Source organism: Salvelinus alpinus, chromosome 5, assembly GCF_045679555.1.
Source record: "Salvelinus alpinus chromosome 5, SLU_Salpinus.1, whole genome shotgun sequence".
In the NCBI taxonomy this organism is placed as follows: Eukaryota; Metazoa; Chordata; class Actinopteri; order Salmoniformes; family Salmonidae; genus Salvelinus; species Salvelinus alpinus.
This window is the reverse complement of record NC_092090.1, coordinates 92,820,885-92,837,030: the sequence shown is the minus strand read 5'-3', so window position 1 is coordinate 92,837,030 and position 16,146 is coordinate 92,820,885. Positions and strand designations below refer to the sequence as shown.

The 16,146-nt window shown below is 46.2% G+C and overlaps 1 protein-coding gene across 2 annotated transcripts in view; it reads right to left on the bottom strand.

The window, feature by feature from the left end:
• Positions 1 to 16,146, bottom strand: part of LOC139577243 (glutamate receptor ionotropic, delta-2) — a 662,466-nt gene that overhangs the window by 282,684 nt on the left and 363,636 nt on the right. For both annotated transcript variants that reach the window (XR_011675240.1, XM_071404217.1), the window contains exons 3-4: positions 9,124 to 9,408; positions 2,037 to 2,242 (exon numbers count right to left, since the gene is read on the bottom strand). Coding sequence is in view for 1 of the 2 variants with exons in the window: in XM_071404217.1 (XP_071260318.1) it covers positions 2,037 to 2,242; positions 9,124 to 9,408 (491 nt within the window). In the remaining variant the exon portion in view is untranslated. The remainder of the gene's footprint in view (positions 1 to 2,036; positions 2,243 to 9,123; positions 9,409 to 16,146) is intronic.

Sequence of the window (16,146 nt, the reverse complement as noted above, 5' to 3'; positions counted from 1 at the left end):
CCTCTCCACTCTCCTCTCCTCTCCCTTCCTTTCCTCTCCTCTCCTTTCCACTCCACTCTACTCTTCTCTCCACTCCTCTGCACTTCTTTCCTCTTCTCTCCTCTCTTCTCCTGACCACTCCTCTCCACTCTCATCTCCACTCCTTTCCACTCCTCTGCACTTCTCTACACTCCTCTCTTCTCCTCTCTCTTCTCCCTGCCACTCCTCTCCTCTAATTTTTTATCCACTCCTCTCCTCTAATTTCATCTCATCTCCTCTCCACCCCTCTCCTCTCCACTACTCTCCTCTCTTCTCCTCTCCACTCCTCACCACTCCTTTCCTCTTCTCCCCTATACACTAATTTCCTCTACTCTCCTCTCAACTCCTCTCCTCTCAATTGCATTCCTCTCCACTCTATTCTCCAATCCTCTCCTCTCTACTCCACTCTCCTCTCTACCTTTCCTCTTCTCTCCTCTCCTCTCCTCTCCACTCCTTTGCTTTCCTCTTCTCTCCACTAATCTCCTCTCCACCCCTCTCCACTCCATTCATCTCCTCTCCACTCCTGTCCTCTTATATTCTCTCCTCTCCACTCCTTTCCTATTCTCCTCTATCCTCTCAACTCCTCTCCTCTCCACTCTACTCCTCTCTACTCTACTCTCCTCTCTACTCCTCTCCTGACCACTCCTCTCCACTCTCATATCCAGTCCTTTCCTCTTCTCTCCTCTCATCTCCACTCCTCTGCACTTCTCTACACTCCTCTCCTCTCCTCTCTTCTCTCCACTCCTCTCATTTCCTCTCCACTCCTCTCATTTCCTCTCATCTCCTCTCCACTACTCCCCTCTTCTCTACTCTCCTTTCCTTTCCACTAGTCTCCTTTCCTTTCCACTACTCTCCTCTCAACTCCACTACTCTCCTTTTCTCTCCTCTCAACTCCACTACTCTCCTTTTCTCTCCTCTCCTATCCACTCCTCGCCTTTCCTCTCCACTACTCTACACTACTCTCCACTCCTCTCAACTACTCTCCACTCCTCTCCTATCCACTACTCTCCTCTCCACTACCCTCCTCTCCTATCCACTCCTCTCCTTTCCTCTCCACTACTCTCCTCTCCACTCCACTACTCTCCACTACTCTCCTTTCCTTTGCAATACTCTCCACTATTCTCCTCTCCACTACTCTCCACTCCTCTCAACTACTCTCCACTCCTCTCAACTACTCTCCACTCCTCTCCTATCCACTACTCTCCTCTCCACTACCCTCCTCTCCTATCCACTCCACTACTCTCCTCTACTCTCCACTACTCTCCACTCCTCTCAACTACTCTCCACTCCACTCTTCTCCACTACTCTCCTCTCCACTACTCTCCTCTCCACTACTCTCCTCTCCTCTCCTCTCCTCTCCACTCCTCTTCTTTGCACTACTCTCCATCCTCCAGTTGGATTCATGAGGTCATGTTGTAATTACGAGAAGAGCAGAATCCCACGTGGGATTAACGAAGAAACTAACCCTTCTCGTTTGAATTCCATATCATTAAAAATGTAAAGTAATTATATTCCTTATACATTGTACTACACTTGCACTTGTCTCATGTTTCACACAGTATGAATAAAAGATATAGAAAAGCCCATTACTACTTTCTCATTGATAAAGAGAGAGGAGTGTGTCCCAAACGGCACTCTAAAGGCCGTGATTAAAAGGCCCTAGGCTAGTGCACTATAAAGGAAATATGATGCCATTTGAGGTGTCTGTCATGAGGGATGTCTTTGTCCTTCAGAAAAAGGCACTAGATGCCTGTCACAGGCCTGATAATGGCACAATATGACCTCATTTTAAGATAATAACCTTTTAAGATGTATTAGTCCGAGTGTTTCAATGACTGCCTCCATGACGTATATTAGTGATAATGTTGAGAAAAGTAAGTGGTATTCGTGTGTGTGTGTGTGTGTGTGTGTGTGTGTGTGTGTGTGTGTGTGTGTGTGTGTGTGTGTGTGTGTGTGTGTGTGTGTGTGTGTGTGTGTGTGTGTGTTTCGTGAGACCTCCTCCCCCTCTCCCACCGTACCTCAGTGATAAAGGCCTTGGCGGTGACGGGACTCATGAAGAGCACGGCCCGGCGCAGTGTGTCCCGGTAGCGGTGGAGCTCCTCCACCCTCATGGTTCTGAACATGCTGGTGATCATCATGTTGATGTTGGACTCCACCTTCTGCAGCGACACGTCCATGCCCTGCTGAGACGTCTTGTCCAGGAAGTCCTGGATCCCACGGATATCTATATGGAGGGGGGATAGAGGGTAGAGGGAGAGAGTGGAGGTTGGTAGGAGCAGGCGTGAGAGAGAGATAAAGAGAGGGGAGGAGTGGGAGAGATAGAGAAAGAGTGGGAGAGAGAGAAAGAGGGGAGGAGTGGGAGAGAGAGAAAGAGAGCGGAGGAGTGGGAGAGATAGAGAAAGAGAGAGGAGGAGTGGGAGAGAGAGAGATGGAGTGGGAGAGAGAGAGAAAGAGAGGGGAGGAGTGGGAGAGATAGAGAGAGGAGGAGTGGGAGAGATAGAGGAGGAGTGGGAGAGAGAGAGAAAGAGAAGGGATGAGTGGGAGAGAGAGAGAAAGAGAGAGGAGTGGGAGAGAGAAAGAAAAAGAGAGGAGGAGTGGGAGAGAGAAAGAAAGAGAGAGAGAGAGAGAGGAGAGGAGTGGGAGAGAGAGAGGAAGAGAGAGGAGGAGTGGGAGAGAGAGAGAAAGAGAGAGGAGGAGTGGGAAAGAGAGAGGAAGAGAGAGGAGGAGTGGGAAAGAGAGAGGAAGAGAGAGGAGGAGTGGGAGAGAGAGAGAAAGAGAGAGGAGGAGTGGGAGAGAGAGAGAGAGAGAGAGGAGGAGTGGGAGAGAGAGAAAGAGAGGGGAGGAGTGGGAGAGAGAGAGAGAGAGAGAGGAGGAGTGGGAGAGAGAGAAAGAGAGGGGAGGAGTGGGAGAGAGAGTCAGAGAGGGGAGGAGTGGGAGAGAGAGTCAGAGAGGGGAGGAGTGGGAGAGAGAGAGAGAGAGAGAGGAGGAGTGGGAGAGAGAGAAAGAGAGGGGAGGAGTGGGAGAGAGAGTCAGAGAGGGGAGGAGTGGGAGAGAGAGTCAGAGAGGGGAGGAGTGGGAGAGATATAGAAAGAAGGGAGGAGTGAAAAGAGGGGAGGAGTGGGAGCGAGAGAGAAAGAAGGGAGGAGTGGGAGGGAGAGAAAGATTCAGAGAGTGAGAGAGAGTATGTAAGAGAGATAATTTCATCACATTTATTGTTGTGCTGACACCTAAAATGGCGGTTCACAGTTTGACGAACAGGGACACAGAGTGCCAGATAAAACGTCTATAGAGTTAAAGACATGTCAATAAACTCAGAAACAGCTTATTGGAGACCACATTCCACCATTCCCCATTAATATGGACAGTATTTGGTATACAGTATACTACAAAATCATAGTATTACACATTCCCTTTTATCACAGCACATTTGCTCCTGTAGAAAAATGTTGTAATAGACAGAAGAGAATTAGCATTTCTCTTTCAGTGTGCTGGAGTTAGACCTGTGTAGTACATTTGTCACTGCAGCAGTGAGGTGGGCAGCTGTCTCACTGAAGAGGTACATATTAAAATTAATCATAGTCAGAGAGCTGACTGGCTGCTCATCTCTCTCTCCCCCTCCCTCCCTTTCTCCCTATCCCTCCGCTCTCTCTCTCTCTCTCTCTCCCCCTCCCTCCTTTTCGCCCTACCCCCCCTCTCCCCCTCCCTCCGTTTCTCCCTATCCCTCCGCTCTCTCTCTCTCGCTCCCTCCTTTTCTCCCTACCCACCCTCTCTCTCTCCTTCCCTTTCTCCCAATCCCTCCGCTCTCTCTCTCTCTCCCCCTCCCTCCTTTTCTCCCCACCCCTCCTCTCTCCCTCCCTTTCTCCCTACCCGCCCTCTCACTCTCCCTCCCTTTCTCCCTACCCCCCCTCTCTCTCACCCTCCCTCCCTCCCTCCCTTTCTCCCTACCCACCCTCCCTCCCTCCCTCCCTTTCTCCCTACCCACCCACCCTCCCTCCCTCCCTTTCTCCCTACCCACCCTCCCTCCCTCCCTTTCTCCCTACCCACCCTCTCTTTCTCAGCTAGGAGGGCAGGCCTTCATTAAACCCATTCTGCAGCTGGGTCACTGGCGGAATGCACAATCCAACTCCCACCAAACATGAGTTCAAAGGTGCCTTCCAAAACGTGGCACTGATTCAGAAATTGCGGGAAAAAGTTGTGCTTTGGTCTCTAAATAAATTGGTTCCGTGGTATACCAATGCCGACTATGTACTTCTATAGCGCTATAGTGTTGCTTTGCATATACAGTGCCTTCAGAGAGTATTCACCCCTTGGATTGTTCCACATTTGGTTTTGTTACAGCCTGAATTTGGATTAAATTGAGATGTTTGGTCACTGGCCTACCCACAATAGCCCATAACGTCAAAGTGGAATTATGTTTTTAGAAATGTTTACAAATTAATACAAAATGAAAAGCTGTAATGTCTTGAGTCAATAAGTACTCAACTCCTTTATTATGCCAAGCTTAAATAAGTTCAGGAGTAAAACTGTGCTTAACAAGTCACATAACAAGTTGCATGGACTCTTTGTGCGATGATAGTGTTTAACATGATTTTTGAATGACTACCTCATCTCTGTACCCTACACGTTCAATTATTTCTAAGGTCCCACAGTTGAACAGTGATTAGAAACGGAATACAGTTTAGCACAGGTAAAATCCTAGAGGAAAACCTGGTTCAGTCTGCTTTCCAACAGACACTGGGAGACAAAATCACCTTTCAGCAGGACAATAACCTAAAACACAAGGCCAAATATACACTGTAATTACAATCAACGTCCCTGAGTTGGCTACTGTAGTTACAGTTTGACTTTAATCTGATTGAAAATCTATGGCAAGACTTAAAAACGGATGTCTAGCAATGATCAACAACCAACTTGACAGAGATTGAATAATTATTTAAATAATAATGTGCACATTATTGTAAAATCCAGGTTTGCAAAGCTCTTAGAGACCCAGAAAGACACATCTGTAATCACTGCCAAAATTGATTCTACCATGTATTGACTCAGGGGTGTGAATATTCATTTTCAATAAATGTACAAACATTTCTGATAAAATGTTTTCACTTTGACATTATAGGGTGTTGTGTGTAGATGGGTGAGATTTTTAAATGTATTTAATGAATTTAGAATTCAGGATGTAACACAACAAAATGTGGAATAAGTCAAGGGCTGTGAAACTGTTTGAAGCCACTGTATGTCTGTCTATATGGTGTAAATTAGTTGACTAATAATGTAGTTGATGTGAACAAATGATGACATTGCCTCATTGTCATTGTCATCATTAAACAATTAACAGATGAATTGCACCTCATTAGATGCTGGGCTGAGTCGATGGTGTAAGGTGTTAGGGAGAATATACACAGCACCAACCAACACAGAGGGACAGGAAAAAACACACAGCCAGATGCCTCTTGAACGATCCAGTCCCGGATGACATCATCATCAGTCGGGGTCAAAAGTTCAGAGGGTGAGAGTTGGCCTGGAGAGATGCCCATGCGGAGGACGAGGGGAGGAGAACATGCAGGAAGTGTCTCCTTATAGGCCCCTGTGTCGCCACGGTTTTCAGAGAGGGCTGGGGGGGCGGGGCTCGGACTCCACACACCAGCTTGTCTTTTTTATTTCGGGAAACGTTTCATGACACATGGAGGGAGGAATACCCAGAGGTCCCTGCTGATGCACACGCCATTCGGTCGGCAGCTGGGCTGCTGCTGTTTACAACGTGACTGTGTATGGGTGAGGAGGGAGGGAGGGAGACGGATATCGAATAGTGAGGAAGTAAAAGAGTGTTGCTAATGTGAGTTGTTCATTACCATTACAACTCGATAGAGAAGTGACACTAATGCCCCAGCCGGCAACACGCCAGGCTGCCACTGGCGCTATTGTTGTTATTGTCACCCTGGTTTACATTAGGAGACTACAGGAGAATAATACAGCCTGGGAAAATGAACAAACAGAGATGTGTTGGTACGAGGCACTTTCAATCAGTGAGAAAATACACAGGCGTAATTACAATCCACATTAGCGTCTTCATTATCGTTAGTATTGAGAGAGGGGGTGCGGCGGTCTAGGTCTATACACTACTCTATATGCTATGATTCACAGCTCTACAGCTAAGAGAATGTCTGGGGATCATCCACTTAACCTTGGTGCTGGCTAATTTAATCCCAATCTAGTTATATATATATATATATGTGTGTATATGTATGGATTTACTCAGTTCTACACAGCAATGTTGTCCCAATATCTCAGAAATGATTATTTCCCACAATTCTAGCAGAAATGGGCATTGCCATGTAAAGGTCCCGAGGCAAACTCCTGTGGTGTATTCACTAAGAACCAAGCAAAAGCAAATGGACGAAACCTGAATTTGTCCAACAAGAAATGCTTGTTATAGACTTTCTAAATGTACTCACGCCAAATGCTAACGTCGATCCACTGAGGCAAAAATGACAAAAAAGGGAACTGTGCATTTTCTATATTAGTGGGTTAGGGTCGGGTTAGGGTCGGGTTAGGGTCAGGTTAGGGTCAGGTTAGGGTCGGGTTAGGGTCGGTGGGGGGCTCAGATTTTCACTTTATCACATATAGTCAAACAGTTGTGGATGGGTTAGGAGTAATTGTATGTGTGTGCGTGTGTGTGTGTGTGTATCTGTCTGTGCTACATGCAGATTGAGTGAGGTACAGGTCTCAGGCTGCCTCCATCAATCCCAGAGTAGCTGCAGCATCTCTTCTGTGGCTGATGCTTTTACTATGCTTCACAACACACCTGCATTACAAAGGTTGCCTCGCACCATAAATCTCCCTCAGAAAATACATCTTCATCATTTTCCCTCGGAAAATAAATGGCTCCCTGTAAATCTGAAAGGCTAAGCAGCGGAAGTGTTTAGGCTGAGATTTGAGGCTCATGGCACATACTATTATTATTATTATTATGATTATTATTTGGGGCAGCAAGTAGCCTAGCGGTTAGAGCGTTGGACCAGTAACCAGCAGGTAGCCTAGCGGTTAGAGCGTTGGGCCAGTAACCAGCAGGTAGCCTAGCGGTTAGAGCGTTGGGCCAGTAACCAGCAGGTAGCCTAGCGGTTAGAGCGTTGGGCCAGTAACCAGCAAGTAGCCTAGCGGTTAGAGCGTTGGGCCAGTAACCAGCAGGTAGCCTAGCGGTTAGAGCGTTGGGCCAGTAACCAGCAGGTAGCCTAGCGGTTAGAGCGTTGGGCCAGTAACCAGCAAGTAGCCTAGCGGTTAGAGCGTTGGGCCAGTAACCAGCAGGTAGCCTAGCGGTTAGAGCGTTGGGCCAGTAACCAGCAGGTAACCTAGCGGTTAGAGCGTTGGGCCAGTAACCAGCAAGTAGCCTAGCGGTTAGAGCGTTGGGCCAGTAACCAGCAGGTAGCCTAGCGGTTAGAGCGTTGGGCCAGTAACCAGCAGGTAGCCTAGCGGTTAGAGCGTTGGGCCAGTAACCAGCAAGTAGCCTAGCGGTTAGAGCGTTGGGCCAGTAACCAGCAGGTAGCCTAGCGGTTAGAGCGTTGGGCCAGTAACCGAAAGGTTGCTCGATTTAATCCCCGAGCTGACAAGGTAAAAATCTGTCGTTCTGCCCCTGAACAAGGCAGTTAGCCCACTGATCCCCGGTAGACGTCATTGTAAATAATTCATAATCTCATATTTATTCTCTAAATATGAACATTATATCATTAATGAGCTGGAGGAGAAAGAGGATTTGAGCCTGATTCAATAACCACTACAGCTACCCTTCAATCACACATTTGGGGATTGTTTATTTTTTTTGTTACACATATCGTATTTGGCATAACAATTCCATAAGGAGATGACAAAAGATCCCAGGCTAGATAGAGTGATAAACTCTGATCTGGAACCCAGGCTAGTTAGACGTATAAACTCTGATAGGAGCGAAACCTCTGTGAACTAAAGCCCAAGTCCCCCGGTACACAGATACAGAACTCCTATCGTTTTCAGTCTTCAGATTGCACCACTAGACCTGAGGAGCTGAGGAGTGGGCAACCCGATTCAATTTACACATACACACTGTATTATCCCCAATTTACACATACACACTCCAGAGTCCCCAAAGCCAGACGAAGACGAGGCGATGTGTAAGAGAACATTGTTACATCTCAAAGAGCTCGGGCTTAGAGACTGGTACGGTTAATACCTTGGAGGACCATCTTCTGGTGAATGGGGCGGGCAGCCGCAGAGTCGTTATAGCATACACAACGCCACAGTGCAACTGGCAGTGTGAGACCCAAAATGGTTCTGCCGGCTGTTCTTCTGGGAGCCACACGCATTTAGCCAGCCTTGATGCTTTTAACCTGGTGCAGTGGACCATGGGAGAAGAGCTCCATAGGGACAGACGGGGCGAGTGGAGATGAAGCTGCCTCACTCCCACACACAGGACCGGACAGACGAATCTACACACTTACACATCTAGTGATAAACAATCCCTCTCTCTCCGTCTCTCTCAGGCACAAACACACACACACATACACATAAAAACACATACACACAGACACACACTCTGTCTCTCTCTCTCTCCCTCCCTCCCTCACCCTCCCTCCCTCCCACAAACAGTATGTACACATATAATCCAGTGTAATGAAGGTGGATGGAGATGGTGGGGAACATTAACTATGTTGGTGCATTCACTCTGGTCGTCCAGAATGCAGGGAGTTCAGGCCGTTATCCATTAGCATGCTAATGTCTGCCAAGCTGCGAGTCCATCAGATCTCCATCACACATCTTCATACATCATTTAATCCTTCCCTATGAATATCAGCTATAGTGCATCCCTCCCCACTTCCTACTCTCTGCACCCCCCTTCCCAGCATACCTGGGTTCACATACTATTCAAAAAATTTCAAATACTTTAAGAGTGTTTGCTTAAGCCTGCAAGGAGTTCCAGGTGGGTGGGGTTTGCCTCTTGAGACCTTCCCATTGGTTTCATTGCAAAAGGCAAGCTCAATTGAGCACAGATACAGTATTAGAAATGATTTTGAATAGTATATGAGCCCAGGACCGCTTCCCTCTCTTCCCATAACACCACCGTCGGCCGATCCTTACCGTATTCCTGGTCGTAGAAGATGATGAACTTCTGCCAGCTGTACTCGCTGACCACTTGGAGGATGACGTCGTTTAGGTAGACGGGCGGGCGAACGAAGAGGGTGTAGTCGTCCTGGCGTCCACGGCTGACAAGGGGACAGCTGGAGCGAGGGGTGCCGGCGGGGGCACGCTGGATGAACAGGTGCGGGATGTGCATGGCGTCCGCCAGCGACTGCAGGGAGCCCGCCGATATACAGCCAACTGAGCTAATAAGAGCCAGGATCCCCCTGTTCATCAACTCACAGGCTGCACAGTGGGAGATAGAGAGGGAGGTGGGGGGAAGAGGGGGGAAGGAGGGATTAGGGGGAAGACAGAGAGAGAGAGAGAGAGAGAGAGAGAGAGAGAGAGAGAGAGAGAGAGAGAGAGAGAGAGAGAGAGAGAGAGAGAGAGAGAGAGAGTTATCTAAAGTTCTCAAACTGAGTAAGAGAAAAGGGAATAGTAATGACATATACACACTGTGCCACTCTTTTCTTGGAGGAATCTGGATTATTACTGTATGATAAAGTTGTTAGCTTTAAATCAGGAGCCAGCAGCAAAAGCAGGGGCTGATATATGAGTCTTCTATAATTTTAATTACCGTACTGGAACAGTGTGAATATCATTCCTTCCACTCCATTTAGAGATTCCTTTAAAAGCGATATTTTTAGAGACTGTGTGAATTCTGTGGCTATGACCAGGCATGTCATTACTGGAACACAGACTGACACAACCGGAGTAGCTATGTATGTATGTACTGTATGTATGTACGTACTGTATGTACGTACTGTATGTATGTATGTATGTATGTATGTATGTATGTATGTATGTATGTATGTATGTATGTATGTATGTATGTATGTATGTATGTATGTATGTATGTATGTATGTATGAATGTATGTATGTATGTATGTATGTATGTATGTATGTATGTATGTATGTATGTATGTATATGTATGTATATGTATGTACTGTATGTATGTACTGTATGTATGTACTGTATGTATGTACTGTATGTATGTATGTATGTATGTATGTATGTATGTATGTATGTATGTATGTACTGTATGTACGAATGCACACATATAAGCACACAGACACACACAACACAAACACACACCCAGACAGCCACACACACACACATCTACCCTCCTAGTTCTGGGCTGTGTAGCCAGGCCAACAACACCCCACCCCCAACCACACATATCTTTCCACCTACTCACATACGCACACACACAATTAAACACCCACGCCAACAGGAAGCATCTGTGACAACACCAGTGTCCCTGTGCATCGCAGCCTCCTCTCATCTCAAAGGAATTAGACTCCACGCGGTGTGTATACTCGGCTGAATTAGGCTATTTTAAAAGCGTACCTCCAAGTGTAGCCTGGCCAACAACACCCTACCTCCAACCTCTCCTTCACTACCCCCTTCGTCCCCCACCCCCTCACCACGTTGGCCTGCCTGCCCACTCGTCCCTTGCACCCGCTCACTCCCCAGGACGCACGCTGACACTAGACACCAACATTCATCTCACTTCTAACGCCGGTTTTCTTGTCACAGAGTTGGGAAGGTGAGACATGGAGTGGCTAGTGGAGCTGTGATGCAGAGTAATTTGCCAACTCTGACAGATAAATAGAAGTGTCAAGTAAGGGTGTGCTAGAATAGAGGATAATGCTGCTAAGAAAACCTGAACGAAAAAAGGAGAGAAAGAGAGCTAGAGAGAGAGAGAGAGAGAGAGCTAGAGAGAGCTAGAGAGAGAGAAAGAGAGAAAGAGAGCTAGAGAGAGAGAGAGAGAGAGAGAGAGAAAGAGAAAGAGAGCTAGAGAGATAGAGAGAGAAAGAGAGAGAGCGATAGAAAGAGAGAGAGAGAAAAAAAGAGCTAGGGAGAGTGAGAGAGAGAGAGAAAGAGAGAGAGAGAGAAAGAGAGAGAGAGAGAGAGAGAGAGAGCGAGGGATAACACAAACTCCCAACAGCAGCTCTGCCAATGGAGGAGCAAGGATGTGCCACAAGAATTTAGTGGGCTCCTCAATATCATCCCTACCACTACCAGACACACAGACATAAACACACACACATCTCGCTTTCTCTCTCTCGCTACTCCTGTCTCTCTCTCTCTCTCTGTCTTTCTGCCTCTCTCTCTAGTTCTCTCTCTCTTACTAAGGCGCAAGGCACCAAGGTTAACACAGCCGACACATTTCTTATTAATCATCTTATGTGACCAGAAAAGTGATGATGTGGTGTAAAACTTCACAAAAAGTTATCCAACATTTTTTTTTTCATAAACTTAAGAGTTGAAATACTCTTGAAGGCTGCACTTTATAAACGCAGCCTTGAATAATGAATCAATCTTACAATATATAATTACTTATAAACTGGGTGGTTCGAGCTCTGAATGCTGATTGGCTGACAGCTGTGGTATATCAGATTGTATACCACGGGTATGACAAAACATGTATTTTTACTGCTTTAATTATGTTGGTAACCAGTTTATAATAGCAATAAGGCAAATCAAATCTAATATTATTTGTCACAAGCGCTGAATACAACAGTGAAATGCAGCTCAGAGGTTTGTGTTATATACTGGCAATATACCACGGCTAAGGGCTGTATCCAGGCACTCAGCGTTGTGTTGTGTTTAACTTCTTCGGGGTAGGGGGCAGCATTTTCACTTTTGGATAAATAGCGTGCCCAATTTCAACTTCCTTCTACTCATCCCCAGAATATAAGATATGCATATTATTAGTATATTTGGATAGAAAACACTCTGAAGTTTCTAAAACTGTTTGAATCATGTCTGTGAGTATCACAGAACTTATGTAGCAGGCAAAACCCCGAGGACTAACCATTCAGATTTCTTTTTTTTTTTAGGTCACTGTCTGTTCAATGAATTTTCATTGGGATACTAGATTTCTAATCAACCTGTTTGCAGTTCCTACCGCTTCCACTGGATGTCACCAGTCATTGGAAATTGGTTGAGGTTATTCCTTTGTGCAATGAAGAAGTACGGCCATCTGGAATCAGTGTAACGTTATGTGTACTGTTTGAGAGTTGCGCAAGACTACAAAAGTAGCGTTAGTTTGTTTTCCTCCCGTATTGAAAACAGGTAGACCCGTCTTCAATTTGATCGATTATTAACATTTAAAAATACCTAAAGTTGTATTACAAAAGTAGTTTGAAATGTTTTGGCAAAGTTTAGAGGTAACTTTTCATATATTTTGCTTCCAAATTGGAAGCTGTTTTTTTCTGGATCAAACGCGCCAAATAAATTGACAATTTGGATATATGGACGGATTTAGTCGAACAAAAGGACCATTTGTGATGTTTATGGGACATATTGGAGTGCCAACAAAAGAAGCTTGTCAAAGGTAAGGCATGATTTATATTTTATTTCTGCGTTTTGTGTTGCGCCTGCAGGGTTGAAATATGCTACACTCTCTTTGTTTACTGTTGTGCTATCATCAGATAATAGCATCTTATGCTTTCGCCGAAAAGCCTTTTTGAAATCTGACATGTTGGCTGGATTCACACCGTAGCTTTAATTTGGTATCTTACATGTGTGATTTAATGAAAGTTTGATTTTATATCATTTTCTTTTTTAAATTTGGCGCTCTACATTTTCCCTGGCTATTGGCCAAGTGGGACGCAAGCGTCCCACATATCCCAGAGAGGTTAAGAACAGCCCTTAGCCGTGGTATATTAGCCATATACTACACACCCTCGTGCCTTATTGGTTAAGTATAAAACAGACTATGTGGCTTTGCCAGTATTGAATTAGTAATGGCATCAATGACATATTATTTTTTTCCTTTTAAGGGGCAATCTATAATTGGTACATTAATGACATTATGGCTATAAAATGATTATTACTGCCTTAAAGAGTATTTCTCTGATGGATTAATGGACATAATGGACCTAATGCAGTCTTTTTTCATCTGAATCTGCTTTGCTAACAGAGTTCACTAACATGTAGGGCGATCACTCAACCAGCCTCGCTTAGTGGCGTCATGGCTTCAGCGGAGGATAGCCAGGATAATCGTCATGGCTTCGGCAGAGGACAGCCAGGCTAATCGTCATGGCTTCGGCGAAGGATAGCCAGGCTAATCGTCATGGCTTCGGCGGAGAATAGCCAGGCTAATCGTCATGGCTTCGGCGGAGGATAGCCAGGCTAATCGTCATGGCTTCGGCGGAGGATAGCCAGGCTAATCGTCATGGCTTCGGCGGAGGATAGCCAGGCTAATCGTCATGGCTTCGGCGGAGGATAGCCAGGCTAATCGTCATGGCTTCGGTGAAGGATAGCCAGGCTAATCGTCATGGCTTCGGCGGAGAATAGCCAGGCTAATCGTCATGCTTCGGCGGAGAATAGCCAGGATAATCGTCATGGCTTCGGCAGAGGATAGCCTGGCTAATCGTCATGCTTCGGTGAAGGATAGCCAGGCTAATCGTCATGGCTTCGGCGGAGAATAGCCAGGATAATCGTCATGGCTTCGGCAGAGGATAGCCTGGCTAATCGTCATGCTTCGGTGAAGGATAGCCAGGCTAATCGTCATGGCTTCGGCGGAGGATAGCCAGGATAATCGTCATGGCTTCGGCGGAGGATAGCCAAGCTAATCTGTACTTATTGAGACACTTTGGAGAATTAGCACCCTCATCTCTCACATCAAACACTTAAGTCAGCAGGGGTCTCAAATCTTTTGTTATTAGCGTACATTAACTCCTTAACCGCGGCTTGGCGCAACCCCAACCACCTTGTTACATCATTGAAACGTGCGAGACGTAGTGCGGCAGAACGAACTGTACTGTTACCAGGTAACAAAAGAGAAAAAGCTCAAGGTTGCAATGGACAACACACAACAACCTTGAATCATGACTTCAGAGTACAGATCACTTGAGTCCCAGGAGTAGCATGGCCAGTTAACCAGCCAGGGTTTGTTCCAACTGTGTGTGTGTGTGTGTGTGTGTGTGTGTGTGTGTGTGTGTGTGTGTGTGTGTGTGTGTGTGTGTGTGTGTGTGTGTGTGTGTGTGTGTGTGTGTGTGTGTGTGTGTGTGTGTGTAGCCCTGCCTAATGCTGCAGTCACACGAGAGTGGGAGTGAAGTGACTGTAGACTGTTTTACAGAAAGGCCCCATTTACTCCAGACAGGGGAACATGAGAGCTCAATAACAGGCTCTGCTGCAGACAGAGCTCTCCACCTCACTCACTGTCAACTCACCTGCCCAATACACCTACTACCATACAGTATAGGGGAGTGAGGAGGGGTACATCCCATGTGTGTGTGTGTGTACGCGCACCTCTGTGTGAATGTGTGCATTTCTGTGTGTGCATGTGTGTGTGCGTTACCTGAACGCCTGCACATACGTCAGGATGTTTCTCTTTGTGTGTCTATGTTTATTTGTTTGCTGCTGTTGGCCCTCCTATTTCTGTCTGTCTGTCTGTCTGTCTGTCTGTCTGTCTGTCTGTCTGTCTGTCTGTCTGTCTGTCTGTCTGTCTGTCTGTCTGTCTGTCTGTCTGTCTGTCTGTCTGTCTGTCTGTCTGTCTGTCTGTCTCTGTCTCTGTCTCTGTCTCTGTCTCTGTCTCTGTCTCTGTCTCTGTCTCTGTCTCTGTCTCTGTTTCTTGCAGTGCACGCTGGATTTTTTGGGAGTTTGAGTGTTTGGTGTGGAGGGCTCTGTCTTAACTTATTTTCTTGATTCTTTCCTTGGTCTTTCATTTCAAATTGTATTTTCTATGGTGGAGGGTTAATGCACTATTTGTTTTACCAGTACCCACTGTTTTTTTTTCAAAGTTAGGGAGGAAGAGAACAGAGTCTAGTCATGCTATAGATGGTGGTGTAGGTGAGGCTGTGTCTAGTCATGCTAAGGATGGTGATGTAGCTGTGGCTGGGTCTAGTCATGCTATGGATGATGGTGTACATGAGGCTAGGTCTAGTCATATCATGGATGGTGGTGTAGCTGAAGCTGGATCTAGTCAGGTTATGCTAGTGGATGAGGAGAGTATAGTGGGGAAGGGGAGGCGACTAGGGGGGCGGAGGACAGTATCATGCGGAAGAGGAAAAAAGGGGGAGAAGAAAGGAGTTGGGATGGGAGAGGCTGGTGTGGTAACAGGCACTAAATAACCTTTGCCCGGTGTTGGGAGTGGAGCCCCAACTAGAGAGAAAGGGCAGGTAGTCAGGATGGGAGATGGAGATGAGGAGAAGGAAGGTGAGTCTGAGGAAGAGGACGATGAGGAGAATTTAATTTCAGACTCCTCCTCAATGGGTCTAGAGCTGATAGTCAGTCAGGCAGAGGGGTCAAAGTACACAGTGAGGGAACTGTCAAGGTTCCTGAATGAGACTAAAGGGAATTGAGGCTTTTTCTTGTGATCCGGTAAAGTTTGTAAGATCAGAACAACACCCTATGAAAAATGAGGGGCATGGTGTCCTCTTACCCAGGAAACAGTTTAGGTTCAGGAAGTGGGTAACAACCGTGCGTAAAGGTCTACCTTCAGACGCTGTTAAGATGAATTGTTTCTTTCTGGCACTGGGGCTTTTTGAGCTTTGCTATTGGTCTCTTTCTTCGCTGGCTTTTCTCCCACTTATGGAGACTCTTTGGCTCGCTTAATATAAATGGCACCAGAGATGTGGGAAATAGGAGTGTGTTGGGTGAATACAGTTGAAGTCGGAAGTTTACATACACTTAGGTTGGAGTCATTAAAACTCATTTTTCAACCACTCCACAAATGTCTTGTTAACAAACTATAGTTTTGGCAAGTTGGTTAGGACATCTACTTTGTGCAAGCAATTACACAAGTCATTTTTTCTTGACATCATGGGAAAATCAAAAGAAATCATCCTTGAGAGCAATTTCCAAATGCCTGAAGGTACCACATTCATCTGTACAAACAATAGTACGCAAGTATAAACACCATGGGACCACGCAGCCGTCATACCGCTCAGGAAGGAAACAAAAATAGAATTGTTTGGCCATAATGACCATCGTTATGTTTGGATGAAAAAAGGGGAGGCTTGCAAGT